Genomic DNA, 14218 nt, shown 5'->3' with positions numbered 1-14218 from the left:
CCAGATGCGAAGCGAGGACATCAACATTCCAGGGAGTAAACGGCACTCTCCTCCAGCGGGGTCTATCTAATTCTGTGTACAAGTAGTGTCCTATTTTGTACAAAAAAAAAACAGGTGTTATTTGAGCAAATGGAATTTATATCAGAAAATATTAAATAGGAGCTTAGAAGAGGTATCCCGCGAGATTTTAGAATAAATCAATATTGTATCATTAAATCTGCTGAATTATAAATCTTTCAAAATTATTCAATCTTTCTAAATTGGAAAATGTATGAAAAAATATATATCGGGTTTAGGAAATGGATAGTTAGTCGAAAAGCCAACTAGATAACAGGCAAAGTGGCTTTAATAGTTTCTAACAATATAAAGTTGAAATAAACTCCATGATTCTCGTAGTTGCTTGCTGTTGTTATTGGGATAATCGAGCAGGACAACAACAGACAAAACTATAGCGCAAATGAAGAAAAGGCGCGAACATCAAATAAGAATGGTTACAGCATAATTTATAAATCTAGCTTAAAACTTTAAAACTGCCAACTATATAGAACACATACTCGAAGCTACGAGCCACGTCTCAAATGAAAGAAAACACGAATATCAAATATTCAGAACTGATAGCTTTTTTGAAAAGATGCCGCACAGGATTTCCAAAACAAAAAAGCTCCTGATGTTTTTACATGCGAACGGAAGCTGACAAGCACGACAAGTTAGAAGTTAGATTACTTCTTATTCTTAAGTTCAGGTTATATAACTTTACATTTTTCACCCTTTACATAATGAGATTGTATTGTATTTTTGCAATTTACTCTCCTGTTTAAAATAGCTGAAGCTTGTCGATGCGACCAATTAATTAAAGTGATAATGAGAGATGTTAAACCCAAGGAATGTTTTGATCATTCTAATTACTGTGACTAACATTACGTTAGGGAGAGTATTGTTTTTATAACTATATAGAAAATAAGCATTACTTCGGACATAAAAAAATTCACACTTTGTGGCATGCCGAAAAGGAAAATGTGTGATAGAGAAAAGAGTATTGCTCAGATTCCAATCAAGATTGTCCATCTTTTAAATTTACGAGACGCATAAAAGACAGTTTTAGAAGATCTTCTACTGTCTTCTTTGTTGATGCAGGGCGACGGAATGTTCTTATACCTAGAAGGTATAGCGGTTTGTTTTTTATCCTTTTTTCAGTGGTAAAAGATTATTTAGATGCATACATCCCCAAAAACATGAACCTTAAAATTAAATAATGAACCGACGATGTAATTTAGTTAGTACAACGGATGTATTTCCAATACTCGAACAACAATAAATTTGAACTTGTTCCAACTATGCATATACATAGGTATACTTAAGTGCTGCCTAATGGACAAAGTAATCAGAGACATAAAGAGAATCCTAGAAAAGAATTTCTAACGACATAGCTGATTTCAACAGTGATCAACTCTATATAGAATGAAAACCACTAATTTGCTTTGTGCAAAGTTGCAATTTGAATAGCTGGCAGCGTGTTAAATTTCCTAAGACATGATTGATGACCCGCAAAAGCTTCAGAACAATAGAAAATCTCAGAAATGGAAAAAATAGTATGAGATACTCGATTCATTAGACTCATTGTCTGATACGTTCGTTGCAAAACTCGTTGCTTGGCTTCTCAATTTGGAAGTTCGACTGATGCTAGTCGAACGCGAGCGAACGAGCGAGTTTGCGAACACGATAGAGGCTTATGAAACTTGCATTTTAATATATTTTTGTTGCAGTGCTTGCAACACGCGAATGACAATTTTGTAATAAAAAATGAAAGCCTCACTACCATTAATCTCCACTAAACTTATGAATTATTAATAAACTAGTTGTAATTATTACAATACACTACAAATGAAGCTAATTGTCGAGCTCATTATTCAATCGATGGAGTAGATATCTGCGTATATAGGACTCGTAAGTTGAATTATGTAGGTCGAATGTGTTGGCATAATTTATAGCTTTCATTATCGAATATAAAGCATTTAGCTTGAGAAATTAAAAATCATTCTCTCCCCTACAATGACGAGCAACTTAATTGGCAATTTCGCTTCGATCTCCTGTTATGGAGTTTTAAAAGTATGTTGCCCCCGCAAATGGCGTCGCTAAATCGTTATAATTCTGTTTACCCACTGTCTTCGCTTCGACGACGCGTATGTTACCTCAAACTCGATTACCTTCAACACGGAAAAGTACTCTAAATCCCTAATTATTGCAATAAAACCTAAAAGTAACTTCTCCAAGATCGAATAAAATATTCAATCGACCTGAAAGCCATCGAACCAGCCATGGTAATAATTGAAAATCGCCTCACATATCGCTCATATAAATTCAAAGTCTCCCCAAATGGGACGGATTTCAATATGAGCTTTTTAAAACTTGGATAGCGTCGGTTGAATATTCATTTCCAGTCATCGCTTCTTTTGGACGGTCAATTTTATACTTTAATGAATTATTCATTATTTGCACCGAAAAATTCGACGCAGCCTGCAAAGATACTCCCGGAAAGTTAAAAGGGGAATAAAGTTTTGTTTATCTTTAGTAATCATATTCAATGTAAACTTTCGAGCAAGGATTTCAATCGTTTCACGCTATAATTCGAAACGGATGGATTTTTAAGTTGATAAGACGGACAAAGTTTCGGTTCCTTGTTGAACTTTTAAACTAATATTGAATTCTTTGTTCAATATCCTGAATGTCGCTTAGGCATACATGCACGATATTGAGTTATCAGAAAGCATAACTTTAGAATAAAAGGTCAATACGAGTTAGCATGTTGAGAGAGAGACACTCATCTACGGGATGTATGTTCTTTTGGGAATGGTTGATTTCCGATTCTGGTTGGGGCCCTAATCTTTTGAGAATTAACTAATCAAAATGTTTTATCATTGCTCTGGTTCCAAGTAACGTGCTATCAAGGAAAAATTTCATAGGGGTTGTAAAATTGTTGCATCGGGCATATTTCAAAACAAATTTATGTATGAAAGTGTGAACATGTTCTATACGTTTGAGGTGCATTGTTAATTTTTTCTTTTATTTTGTTTGAGAATAACGCCTCACATACACACAAGTAGGGGTTGTTGGAGGGGTGAAATTGTGCGCTATTCACGGTTAAAACTAATTGAGAATAACATTCACCCTTTACTAAGGGGTCAGACGAAAACCCTTGTTCACGTTTCGGTTATGAATCAGTCACGCCAACTTAAAAAACGGATATAAAAATGAAAACAAACAGAACTGAAGTGTATTAATTGTGAATATACAGAATACGTGAATTATTGTGAAAATACTTATTGAATCGAGACCATACATCATCACCAGACATTATCACGTAAAATACATATGCCCTTTATTTGATTTTAGGCTTTTTTAATAATTGTTGGTAGTGGGTTGGTAATGGCACAATCTTCATGTTATGTAATCCTGTGACTATTATCAAAGACGTGCGGCCCTTATTTCGGCTATGAACTCCGCTATATTTAATGGAATTTTCTCAATCTCTGTTGAAAAAACATTATCAATATATCTCCATCAAACGAGAGGTTTAAAATTATAATTATAGGCGTGATTAGATTCAAAATATTTTATGCCAAAATTGCTAAATATAGGACCTAAACGGTTATACCATTCCATCTCAGATTTTTGTTCATAGTGATCATTTTGATACTGAAACTAAGTCGTTCCCGCACAAATCAGTAATAATTCCATGATAGAAGACTATCGAAGATTTTTCTTACACGTGTTTCTTCCCTACCCTGTACAACTTAACCGGGGAAACTCTAAATGTGAAGCTCAATATTTCAGTAAAAATTTAATTAAATGCGACTCACAACACCGCAAGGCGTAGTCAAATTCGTTTATGATTTTTACGAGACTTTGTAAATGTCTCAAAAAACAAATTAATTCATTTAGGACTGCAAGTAATTTATAAACCGTTCGTTCTAAAATTTATTTTATGATTATATTTGCAAATTTTTGTCCAAACTGTACTCGATTCTTAATTAAATACTAACTAATCAACACGTGGTTTCAAAAAAATTCGTATTTGTCATAGGGGACAGATATTCTGTGTAAAAAATATTTTAGAGACTGTGTTAATGCTTCGGCTATCAGAATTAAGGGCGTTTTCGAGTTTTGTCGAGTTTTATTTCCAGAAAATATAAAATTTCGAACGTGAAAGTCTAAATGTATATCTCTTAGTTTTTCTAAAAAAATATTACAATTTGTTATATAGAATCTGTGTTCTTGTCGATATTCCTGTTGTAGGTCTTACGAACATGTCTAGAATTGAAAGTAGTTGAAGTCTGGAATATCAAGAAGTCAGAAAGAACAAGAGTTTCGGACTCGAAGAGATTTTTATTGGACAAATTGCAACGTCATTGTTATTAAATTTTCAAAATTTGTTAATAAGTTTCTCACGAATTAAACTGCAAAATGTGTTAATTACTTGAGTAATTATGAAAATAATAATGAAAACTACGGGCATGTAAGTGCTACGAAAATAACTTTATTTATGTAAACTTTCCGTGGACTATCGGCCACGTCGCCCTCTCAGCGTAATTCTTGATCTTCTGTTGGATTAAAAGTCAGTCCGGTGCCTTTTTCTTAATATGCATAATCAGCTTATTGCATTTAACGTTAGATTGCTTACGCTGAGATGTGACGTTACCATATCAATATCCAGTCAGGCACACCTGCACAAGAAGTATTAGTCACTATTTTCTTAATTGGCTAATGATAATACAAACGTACTTTCCTATTACAATAAATACAGAACAAAATGTACGTAAATGACTTTAACAAACTATTACAAGTGTGCTCTTAAAATTATGGCCACCAAGATGCATGTGAAAAATATATAATGAAATTATGATTTAACGTTGCTTGAATCAATATTTAAATGATCCCACAAGACGAATAATTTTGAAACAATTTAAATTGATCCAAGATCCTTCATGGTTGGCTGGAATGGACTAAGCTCTGTTCTTTGCAAATTTCTTCTGTGGTTTTGTGATGTACGAGGGTCAGGTTCAGCAGAACACAGCTTAAGCGATGATTTAACAACTCGGTCTAAAGGATACACACCATATGACTGACTGAAGCTGCAAGTCTACAGATTTATATTTGATTGGAGGTATAAAATGTTGGGAAAGATAAATGGGTGCTTGACCCAAAAACAACAACCACCCTGCAGACTGTTAGCATCAGCTGGGATGTAACATCGTATAATCCTTCAGGCTAGTTTTCAACCCAAATTTGAACTACATATCTCATAAACTTTAAGAGCTGTAAAAAGAAGATTGAGAATCAGTGTCAAATTTTAGCAACGTGCATTTCAGTACAGAAATATCAAGGTTGATGTTTACATTAATCACTTTTTTATTTTTGGGTGTAGAATCTGTCATGGAATTCTCTGAAAAACTCTTTGCAATATCCTACATTTCTGGTAATTTTATGGAACTTTGACTAATCTGTAAATTACTATGGGAATTGGCCTATTCGAATTTGTTAAAAAAAAAGTCGAACATGATCGCGTTCACTTTTCTCAATTTCATTCTTTGTATGCCCTACAATACAATACATGTCTCCTAAAATATTGTATCGACTCAGCAAACAAGCGCCACAACCTTTTAAAATGATTAAAACTCACCCTGAGGTATAAACCTAAACTACGAAAAAAAAACGAAATGAGACACGTTTACATCAGAAATGGGGACACGTTTACATCAGAAATGACCGTACCGTAGGGAACTACACGCTTAACAAAGTCTCCGCATAGAGGGCGCTATATTATGCACTTTTTGTTTTCGCGCGTCGACAATATTGCGAACCGTGAATGGGGCCGTGAAAAATTGCTCGCCAGTTGACAGTTAGCTCATTCGGACCGGCGAAATTAAAGAGCTGGAAATGGAGTTGAAAGCTGCAATGGAAAAAACGGAACCGACGATACGGCCCTCTGTCCGTGAAGGGCAAACGCATATTTTAAATTAGCCACGGGGCCGTTATTTTTAATCTGCTAGACGACGGCTTCTGGCGTTGTAGCCGTAGTTTTTAATATTAATTGTTGTTTTAGGGTGAAATTGCGGTCACTGGATTAAATTATACTTCCATCGGTATTATTCCCAATTATTTGCAAGGATATTTCTCAATTGTATAGGAATAATTTTTTAATTTACTTAATTGTTAAGAGTATGATACGCACTTATTTTTAAATTTCGTACACTTTCTCTTTTTAGCGATTTTTGGGTTTTTCGACGAAACGAAATGAAATGCAGACAATCGTCTATTGCACCAAACGCCGTGTGTAATTTCGAATGCGTCTGTGATAAACCTGATACGACGTATACATAAAAGTGCCAATCTATTTTCCGGAAGCATCCATCCGGAGCATAAATTGCGAAATAAAACGCCATAGGAAGAAAATCGAGAGACTTTTATGCTAAAATGTGTTCGAAATTCCAGTCGGGGCGTCACATATTTCCAGAGCTTTGCATATTTCATGTTAAGTCCAAAGGAGTGGGCAGCGATGGTTTTTAAGTATCAATCAATGATGAACTATTAAATAAATACTATTATCAAAACTTGAATGTACCTTCAGGCGTAACTAACTTTCCTTGCAGAGGAAAACAATCGGAAAAGTTTCCTTGTACTTCTTCAAAACGATCCAGTAACCGTTTCCTGTTTGTGGATCCTCGTTGCCTCTCCAATTCTGAGCAATTTTTATTTTTAAGCAAACTTCTGTGTTCGCCTGATTAAAGATAAACCGATTTGGCGGCTATTGGAAAGCCATTCTGTGTAAATTAATAAATGGTGTGTATTATGCGTTCTAATCTAAATTGATTTCGTTGGAGCGTGTCTCACGCAATAGAGAAATGTGTGTTTGCTTCAGACATGGTATTTGGGCCAAATATGGTGTGTATTGAACGTGAAGTTGCTAATATTGTTTAACGCTGAAAGTGGGCGGGTTCTTGGTCTGTATTGCAGGAAGAAAAATAATTAAGGTGGACTAATATGAGTTGTTATCAAGGGTTAAATCAAATTTTTCATAGCTACAGTACATATAATTCACATGTGCCTTTTTTGTTCACAATTTCCTTATTTATATTACACATTTCGTTTATTGCCATTTTAGTTTTATTTTTCCGAAAAATAAGCAGGCTTCTGATCTTTTCTTTAAGTTGGGTCGATCCTAAAGTGAATAACGCCACCACAAATACAACAAACATTTTATCACAAACTGAGACAGCCACTATTCGATGAAAGTCGAGGTTGCAGAACACGGAATTCAGCATGTACCCCGATCGACCTGCTCGATAAGTTCAATCCTACATCTGATAATAAAATCCCGTGACAAAGTTGGGTCCAACTGGGTCAACTCCAGTTTCCCCCCTAAGGAGGACATTTTTCACCCCCGGAAAATGTATTACTCCATTTAGCAAAGCGAATTCCGTTTACGCACGAATTGATTCACAGTGATTTTAGACGACTTCCGCATCAGAATTATTTAATTCTATTAGCATGAGAATCGCGTGAGTCAATTCGTTGAAATGAAAAACATATTTCTGCGAAAGCTTATGGCTTACACAAGTTGCACGCCATTAATTTCGAGTTCAAAGCCGCGGTACGGGTGGTAGACTGGGATATCCAACACTTGGGTCAGGTCATGCGAAATTGTTAGGAACAATATGAATTCCCGCAATGGAAATTTTATTACGTGAGAAAATGCGCTAGCGCAGTTTGAAGTCGAAAAGAATGGTGTTCTGGTAATGGAGAGAAACGCCTTTAGCAAGAAAATATTTTAACTGAATTTAATTCCTCATTTCTCATCATTTAAAGTCAAAGTAGTGCCAACGTTAATCTCACCGGGGCTTCCTCGGAGGTCGAGCACATAAATAATGCAGAAAATGTAAATTCAAAGCACGACTGTCCGGTTTGGAAAGGTATATCCAATGGTATTTACTTCTCTTTCATATTCAGGTCTATATCTACGAGCCACATGGAGTTGCCTTAAATCTAGAACATAATGGTTTGGAACTAAATTTGAAAATTTGTAGTTTAGAGAAACGAACGATGCTATCTAAAGGACCAAAAACCCAGTTCTTGTGTCGACAATCCCAATATATAAATCACGTATCATGTATTTAACCGGTTTTGTATCTGTTCGAAAACCTGATACACATTGTTTCACTGATATAACCGCCACTGAAATTGATTTAGCAGATTTCGGCGGTCTCCATTTCCTGCGGCAACACAAAATATGTATCAGCTTTGTTCGTGTTAATATTTCGCCTAGTAGGACAATCCGCTTAATTCTCTCTAAATTATATGTCTGGACGGGTGGAATGAGGGAATTTCCTATCTGGAGGAAGAGTTCCTTATCTAACTCCGCTGATGTCACGTATTTCATTAAACATTAAGTGAAGACGTTGCCCTTTCTCGCTTCGTTCTTTCAAATAAAATCTCGTTTCTCGAACTGTAAGTTTCGTTCTGCTGCTTCATCCAAATTGAATTTTCTAATTATTACACAATTGTTTTTCGTGTACGTATCCTAGAACGACACCAAAACCGAAATAATGATAGAAATTTAAATGTAGTACAGATGCTCAAATCTCTGACAAGCGAAATATAATATGCATACATTAAGCTTAGCCTGCATCTTGATGCTGTTCCAGATATTTGCGTATTTACCATTCCGAGGTTGTACATAATAAATGCGGTGGTAAATGTGGAGGAACGGAAGAATGGTGGGTGCTGATTTGAATTTTGAGCAGCTGCCGCATATTTTTACAAATCAAAATTGCTGCATAGCTTGCCGCAAATTATTGATGAGCCGAAGAATTCGACGCGGGATGCATTATGCATATATGTGTCTGAGAATCCTGATAAAACTAGTAATTTCAAGGTCTTGTTAAGAATCAGGTATTTTACATATTTTATATTTCCCTCGAATAAGAACTTGGAATAAATATAATATACCAGAAATTCTTGGTAATTCGACAGGGATTTCCAGTAAAATCAGTATCAGCCAAAAAACTCATAACAAAGTTAGTATTTTGCTTCCCTCTCTTGCCACAAAATCTATGACATCTGAAAAATTAAATATAAATTGATGGTTTTTATTGCTTTTTACCTTAATATTTTACAAAAGGCATATTAATGCTCCGTGAGCCTATAAATAAGCAATCTAAAATTGAACCGTCTGCTTCATTTAATCTGCCAGATTAGGGTCCCAATATTCCATAGGTCCCTTAATCAGCCTGCTCAAATTCTAACACCCCCTCAATAAAACTGCTCCCTCCATCGCAAAATTCATTTTCCATTAAGTACCATAATTTTGCGTAAATCTGATGGGCCCGACCGTGTCAAATTTCCTCCGGGTAGGCGTTAGAATTAATTTCATAACGCGACGAGAAATTTTTGCACCGGAAATTGAAGCGATAGGCCAATAAGTTATTGAATGGCTTCATAAACCAGGGTCGGGGCACGGTAGCTGTCAGGAAACATCTGTAAATTGAGGCCTCAAATATGTCAGGCATTCAAGGAGCTTTTCGAACACGCTTTGATATAATGCCTAGTCCACAATGAAAAACCCAAACGATGACCAGTGGGCCGGACCACTTTTGAAGTGATGAAAAAAGATACTGCACTGTCATAAAATTTCGAAAACTAGGCGAAATATAACGATTGTGCTTGCCCAGATCCGTAATAAACACGAGGGTTGAGAAGATTTTGAGAGCTGCCGTAGAACTAAACGAATCTGACTCTTAAGAGTACAAAATAATACAAAATAATAAGAACTCCGGATATTAGCTGAGTGAAAGGGAATTTTAGGTAAGTTCGGGTTAGTTCGGGTTAGTTTGTGAAGCCGTGACAGATAGATAAAATTTAGGGTGCAGTTTCTATTTTGAATTCTATACATTGAATATTCCTGGCAAGTCTGAGAAACTACAGGTACACCACTGGTGTGTCCTTAAAATTGAAAGCTCAAAAAACCATTGTCAACAAAATTCAAGGATTGAAAGTGGATTTGGTGGATTTAGGGTTGTTCTGTAGGGGGTGAAGAAAGATAAAAAAGGAAAAAAAAAATGTTTGTAAATCATTTTTAAATTCCTGACCGATTTGCGGAACTGCGATTCGTTGATTGTAAAAATATAAGAATTCTCTACACAATGGAGCTACTTGTTTTCACAGATCTTCAGTATCTTGAATCATTGTTTTGAGCTGACCTGAATTCATTTTTGTTACTCACTCCCAATATGAAAAAATAGACAATAATGGAAAAACGTGTCGATTTAGAGTTTAATTTTGATACTGAGAACTGAGTATATTTTGGAGTTTGTAAATAACTGCTATGAATTTATTCCTTAAGGATCTTCTTAGGTCAATTGCTCAACAAAATTTCGAGACATCGATTATTAAATATTTAAAAAAAAATAAAGAAAATTGGTAAATTTTCAGAAAAATTACGATTTTCTTCATATATTAATGAAATTTGACGTAGTAATTTAGATCTGATTTATTGAAATCTGATTTAGTAATCTGATTTCGGTCAGGGATATCTCAAGTATTAAGAAACTGAACACTCTAAAAAGAAATATTTCATGTTGAGAACAGATCTACGTAAATTGGTGTGAAATTTTCCCTGTATTCCTGAAGCTAAAAATTAATTAAAAAAAATATATATAACATGGCATTTTTAATGTCATATTCAGCACTTAAGATGCATGTCCGTTCATTATTTTCGCTTGGTTTAAAAATGAAGAGGAAAGTATATTTAGTTCACCTAGATTTTGAAATCTACCCAAAAATATGTTCATTACTCCCTTGACTGAATGAGAAAGCTACTGCATACGCTGTTGTTTATGAAGCCGTCCAACGTGAATAATTTGCAACCGACCATGCACGCCAAACGTCCATTTTTATTGATATTAATAGTGAGTTGCAGGCGGAAACTGCGGCCATTTGCATTTATGGTTATTTATTGGTACCCGCGAAGTGATGGGGGTGCAACAGCCTTTAAGCAGGAGCCTTGATTTCCCTCCCTCTCGAGAAATAATGCGAAAAAAGCATTACCCTAATTTGCATTTTCTCGATAGAAGAAAACATGGCTTCGCATTTGCTCCACTGAATGGCGAAAATTATAAGTCAAACTGAGCGAAATAGCAAGGAAGTCACTAATTGCTCGTTAAATATTTATGATCCAAGCGAATGTTCAGGTGGAAGATCTATTGTTTCGATGCGAAAATTGCTAAATAGAGCCAATTATTTTAAAACTCTGTTCGCAGGGAGTAATATTCCCAATAATGTTTCTTTTTCAAGAGAAAATCATTCATTTTCGATATTAGTTTTGTACATTTGTGCAATATCTTCTATTCAGCGGCTTCATCAAGTCACTCTAACTAAAACCCCAAAATGGAATCGTTGTCAATTTTAACTCGCATTCATAATATTTAATTCGTTTTTGTTTCGAAATAAATTTTTATTAATTGGAGTGGGCCAGTAAATTGAATGTTTTTCTAGTATCTGAATTTATGAGTTTTTTAAATTAACGTTCATAACTGAATTGGTCAGATGCACGAATTAAAAAGAATTAAATGATACTTTTGTGACTAATAAAAGTGCACTTATTTACGAGCATAATAATGAATTATTAAAAAATTTTATATGTGCATATTTTATACGTCAATTTATAAATTATGATATACTATGGCGAACTTATTAAAAGTTTCATCCAGATTGAACAGTAATTTTATTTTCCAGTCATACTCTATTGAAATTTGCGTAAAGTAGATGGAAATACAAAACATCTCGAACATTATTTTTAATTATATTCAAGTTTCATAGGCGGTATTGTAACGTAATCTCCTGTCGAGTATCGTTTCTTAGTCGGTAACAAAAAATTCCATTCACGAAATAAATCAGGACAACCAGCCTTGCCCCGTAAATATCGTTTCGAAATGATTTGCTTGTCTTAAAGCGACCGACTCTACAAAATCCGAAAGTATATTGGACCATAAAACACCAGGTCCGGTGGAGGTTACGAGGCGTGTAACTCGGCCGCTGCAATAAACTTCAACTTACCGGAGGAAAAAGGTCGAATGGGACCGGAAAAATCTTAAATAAGGGACAAATTTGGATAGGAGTACTAAATGATGGATATTTAAAATGGAAAAGTTGTTTAGATGAGAGAGGAGAAAAGAAAAGAAAATTTCTAGTTTTCTTTCGTGAACAAATGTGTATCGTACCTAGAAAAATTATGAGAACGATTACTGCCTGTTATAGGTAACGAGATTTTAGCTTGCTTTTACTAAGTACACATATAAAGATTGAGCTCAAAGTGTTCTAGATTTTAGCCCCGTCATATGTGACGGTGATTGAGAAGGAATTAGCCATTTTTATTATGTTCATTATGAATTTATTTCTGCAGTATCTAAAGGTTTTAAAAACATAAAATATGTATTATATTTATAAAAATTATGAGTACAAATTATTCTTAAGAACTAAGTAATTTTTTTATGTTAATGCTGTTTGCAACTAATCAATGTTAAAGGTGGAAAATGTTTTTAAAATTGATGCCGAGTTTGGAATATTTGAATAGATAAGCATGTCGCTACTGCCGTTTACTTTTTCTTTGGTTGTTCAGTTTTTAAAGCGATTTCAACTTTTATCTCCTTCGAAGCCAACTCCGAAAGCGCGAAACAATTTAAGTTTTGATGAACAACTTAAAGTTTTGGGTCGACGATAGGATGATGCACCAAACTGAACATTTTTCACTAAAGAAAAAAACTATTGATTATGACTAGCATAATCTTACTTACATTAAACTGCAGTAAATGTGCAAAAACTCTTGAAGATTAGAGAAAGTGCCTTTTTAATCCTGAATAAATTACCGATTATCACATATTTTTTAATTATTTGTTAGAACGAAAATGAAATATAATATCCCTCTCTAGGACACACCGATCGCGTGTTATTTTTTAAGCCTAATTGTAGCTTAACAGTGGCATATCCTTCGAGCTGTAGCATCACGCAATAGTCATTTCTATTCAGAATTGTCTTAGGTCCTAAAATATAATCCGTGAAATGGAGAACGTTTTAGCCATGGCATGCGATATCGTCGAGAACGAGATGAGTTCGTATAGCCAAATGAGAAAATATGAAAGCAAACATGTTCTGATGGAAAAGAATGAGCCAGGAATTTATTTTATGCTACAATAAGTTTCGTTTTGGGTTCTTATTAAAAAATATTTCTGACCGTAGAGTGAATGATGAAAAGAGGCCATATTTCTTATTGGAACATCAAGTTCTAGAAAGTAATAAAGTCCATATTACAATATTACTTAAATTAACCTTAACCTAACTGTTGTAATTTATTATTTGCACTAATAATACGAGATGAGAAGCAATACTAGGGTCAAGGATCGCAACCGACTACGTAACCAATAATAGATGAGTAGGTACGATTTGTAAATCGATCGATTCTTGTTGAATTTTTGAGATATGGACCCTCAACTTTTGGAAATTTAAAGCTTAAAAAAAGAAAACAGGAAGGTCAGTTGATGAACTTGTGACAATATATAGGATTTTTATAAAAGTGCAAATATGTGCAACTTCTGGACGTACCGTGATTTTCAAATAATTCTAGTAATTTTTATGTCACTACGAGATTGTGAAATCTAAAATTTTTCGTACAACTCCTGACGTTTTTTGAATGATAATTGATGCTCTCTGCATTACATGTGAGCTGACACTCACTTGAGCCCTCCCATAAAGATTCTTCTATCGTTGTCAAATTAAATTCCTTTGTGACAGCAACGTTATCCTTATGGGAACACTCAACTGGGCTAAAACTTAAGTTGAGCATAGCTTAAGCTTTACTTGTACAATGGAGCGTAAATGTGGTGGTACATTTGCCGAATATGTCCTTTCTGTAAACCCGATAAATTAAAGTCCATTACAGCAACGACATTAGATGTCGCCACTAAAACCGAGTTTGCTCTTAGTTACAGAGAAATTCTTCGAGCTGAAGCTGCTAAGGGCCGACGAGGGATACATAAGGGTGCAATGCCGAGCTGATGGAATATTCCCCCTGCCGGTGATGACTCTACATTCTAAGGAAAGGTAATTTTAACTGTGTTTGCTAATAAACACCTTATAGAGCGCTCTATTGCCTTTATTGAGCACCGAGGGG

General features: G+C 34.9%; 1 protein-coding gene across 1 annotated transcript in view; it reads left to right on the top strand.

Moving 5' to 3' along the window:
* LOC136411861 (uncharacterized) overlaps nucleotides 1-14218 on the top strand; it is a 114769-nt gene that overhangs the window by 57077 nt on the left and 43474 nt on the right. The window contains exon 4 of the mRNA XM_066394637.1: nucleotides 14031-14148. Coding sequence (XP_066250734.1) covers nucleotides 14031-14148 — 118 coding nt within the window. The remainder of the gene's footprint in view (nucleotides 1-14030; nucleotides 14149-14218) is intronic.

This window comes from Euwallacea similis, chromosome 1 (assembly GCF_039881205.1).
Source record: "Euwallacea similis isolate ESF13 chromosome 1, ESF131.1, whole genome shotgun sequence".
NCBI lineage: Eukaryota > Metazoa > Arthropoda > Insecta > Coleoptera > Curculionidae > Euwallacea > Euwallacea similis.
This window is presented reverse-complemented; position numbering and strand designations above follow the sequence as displayed.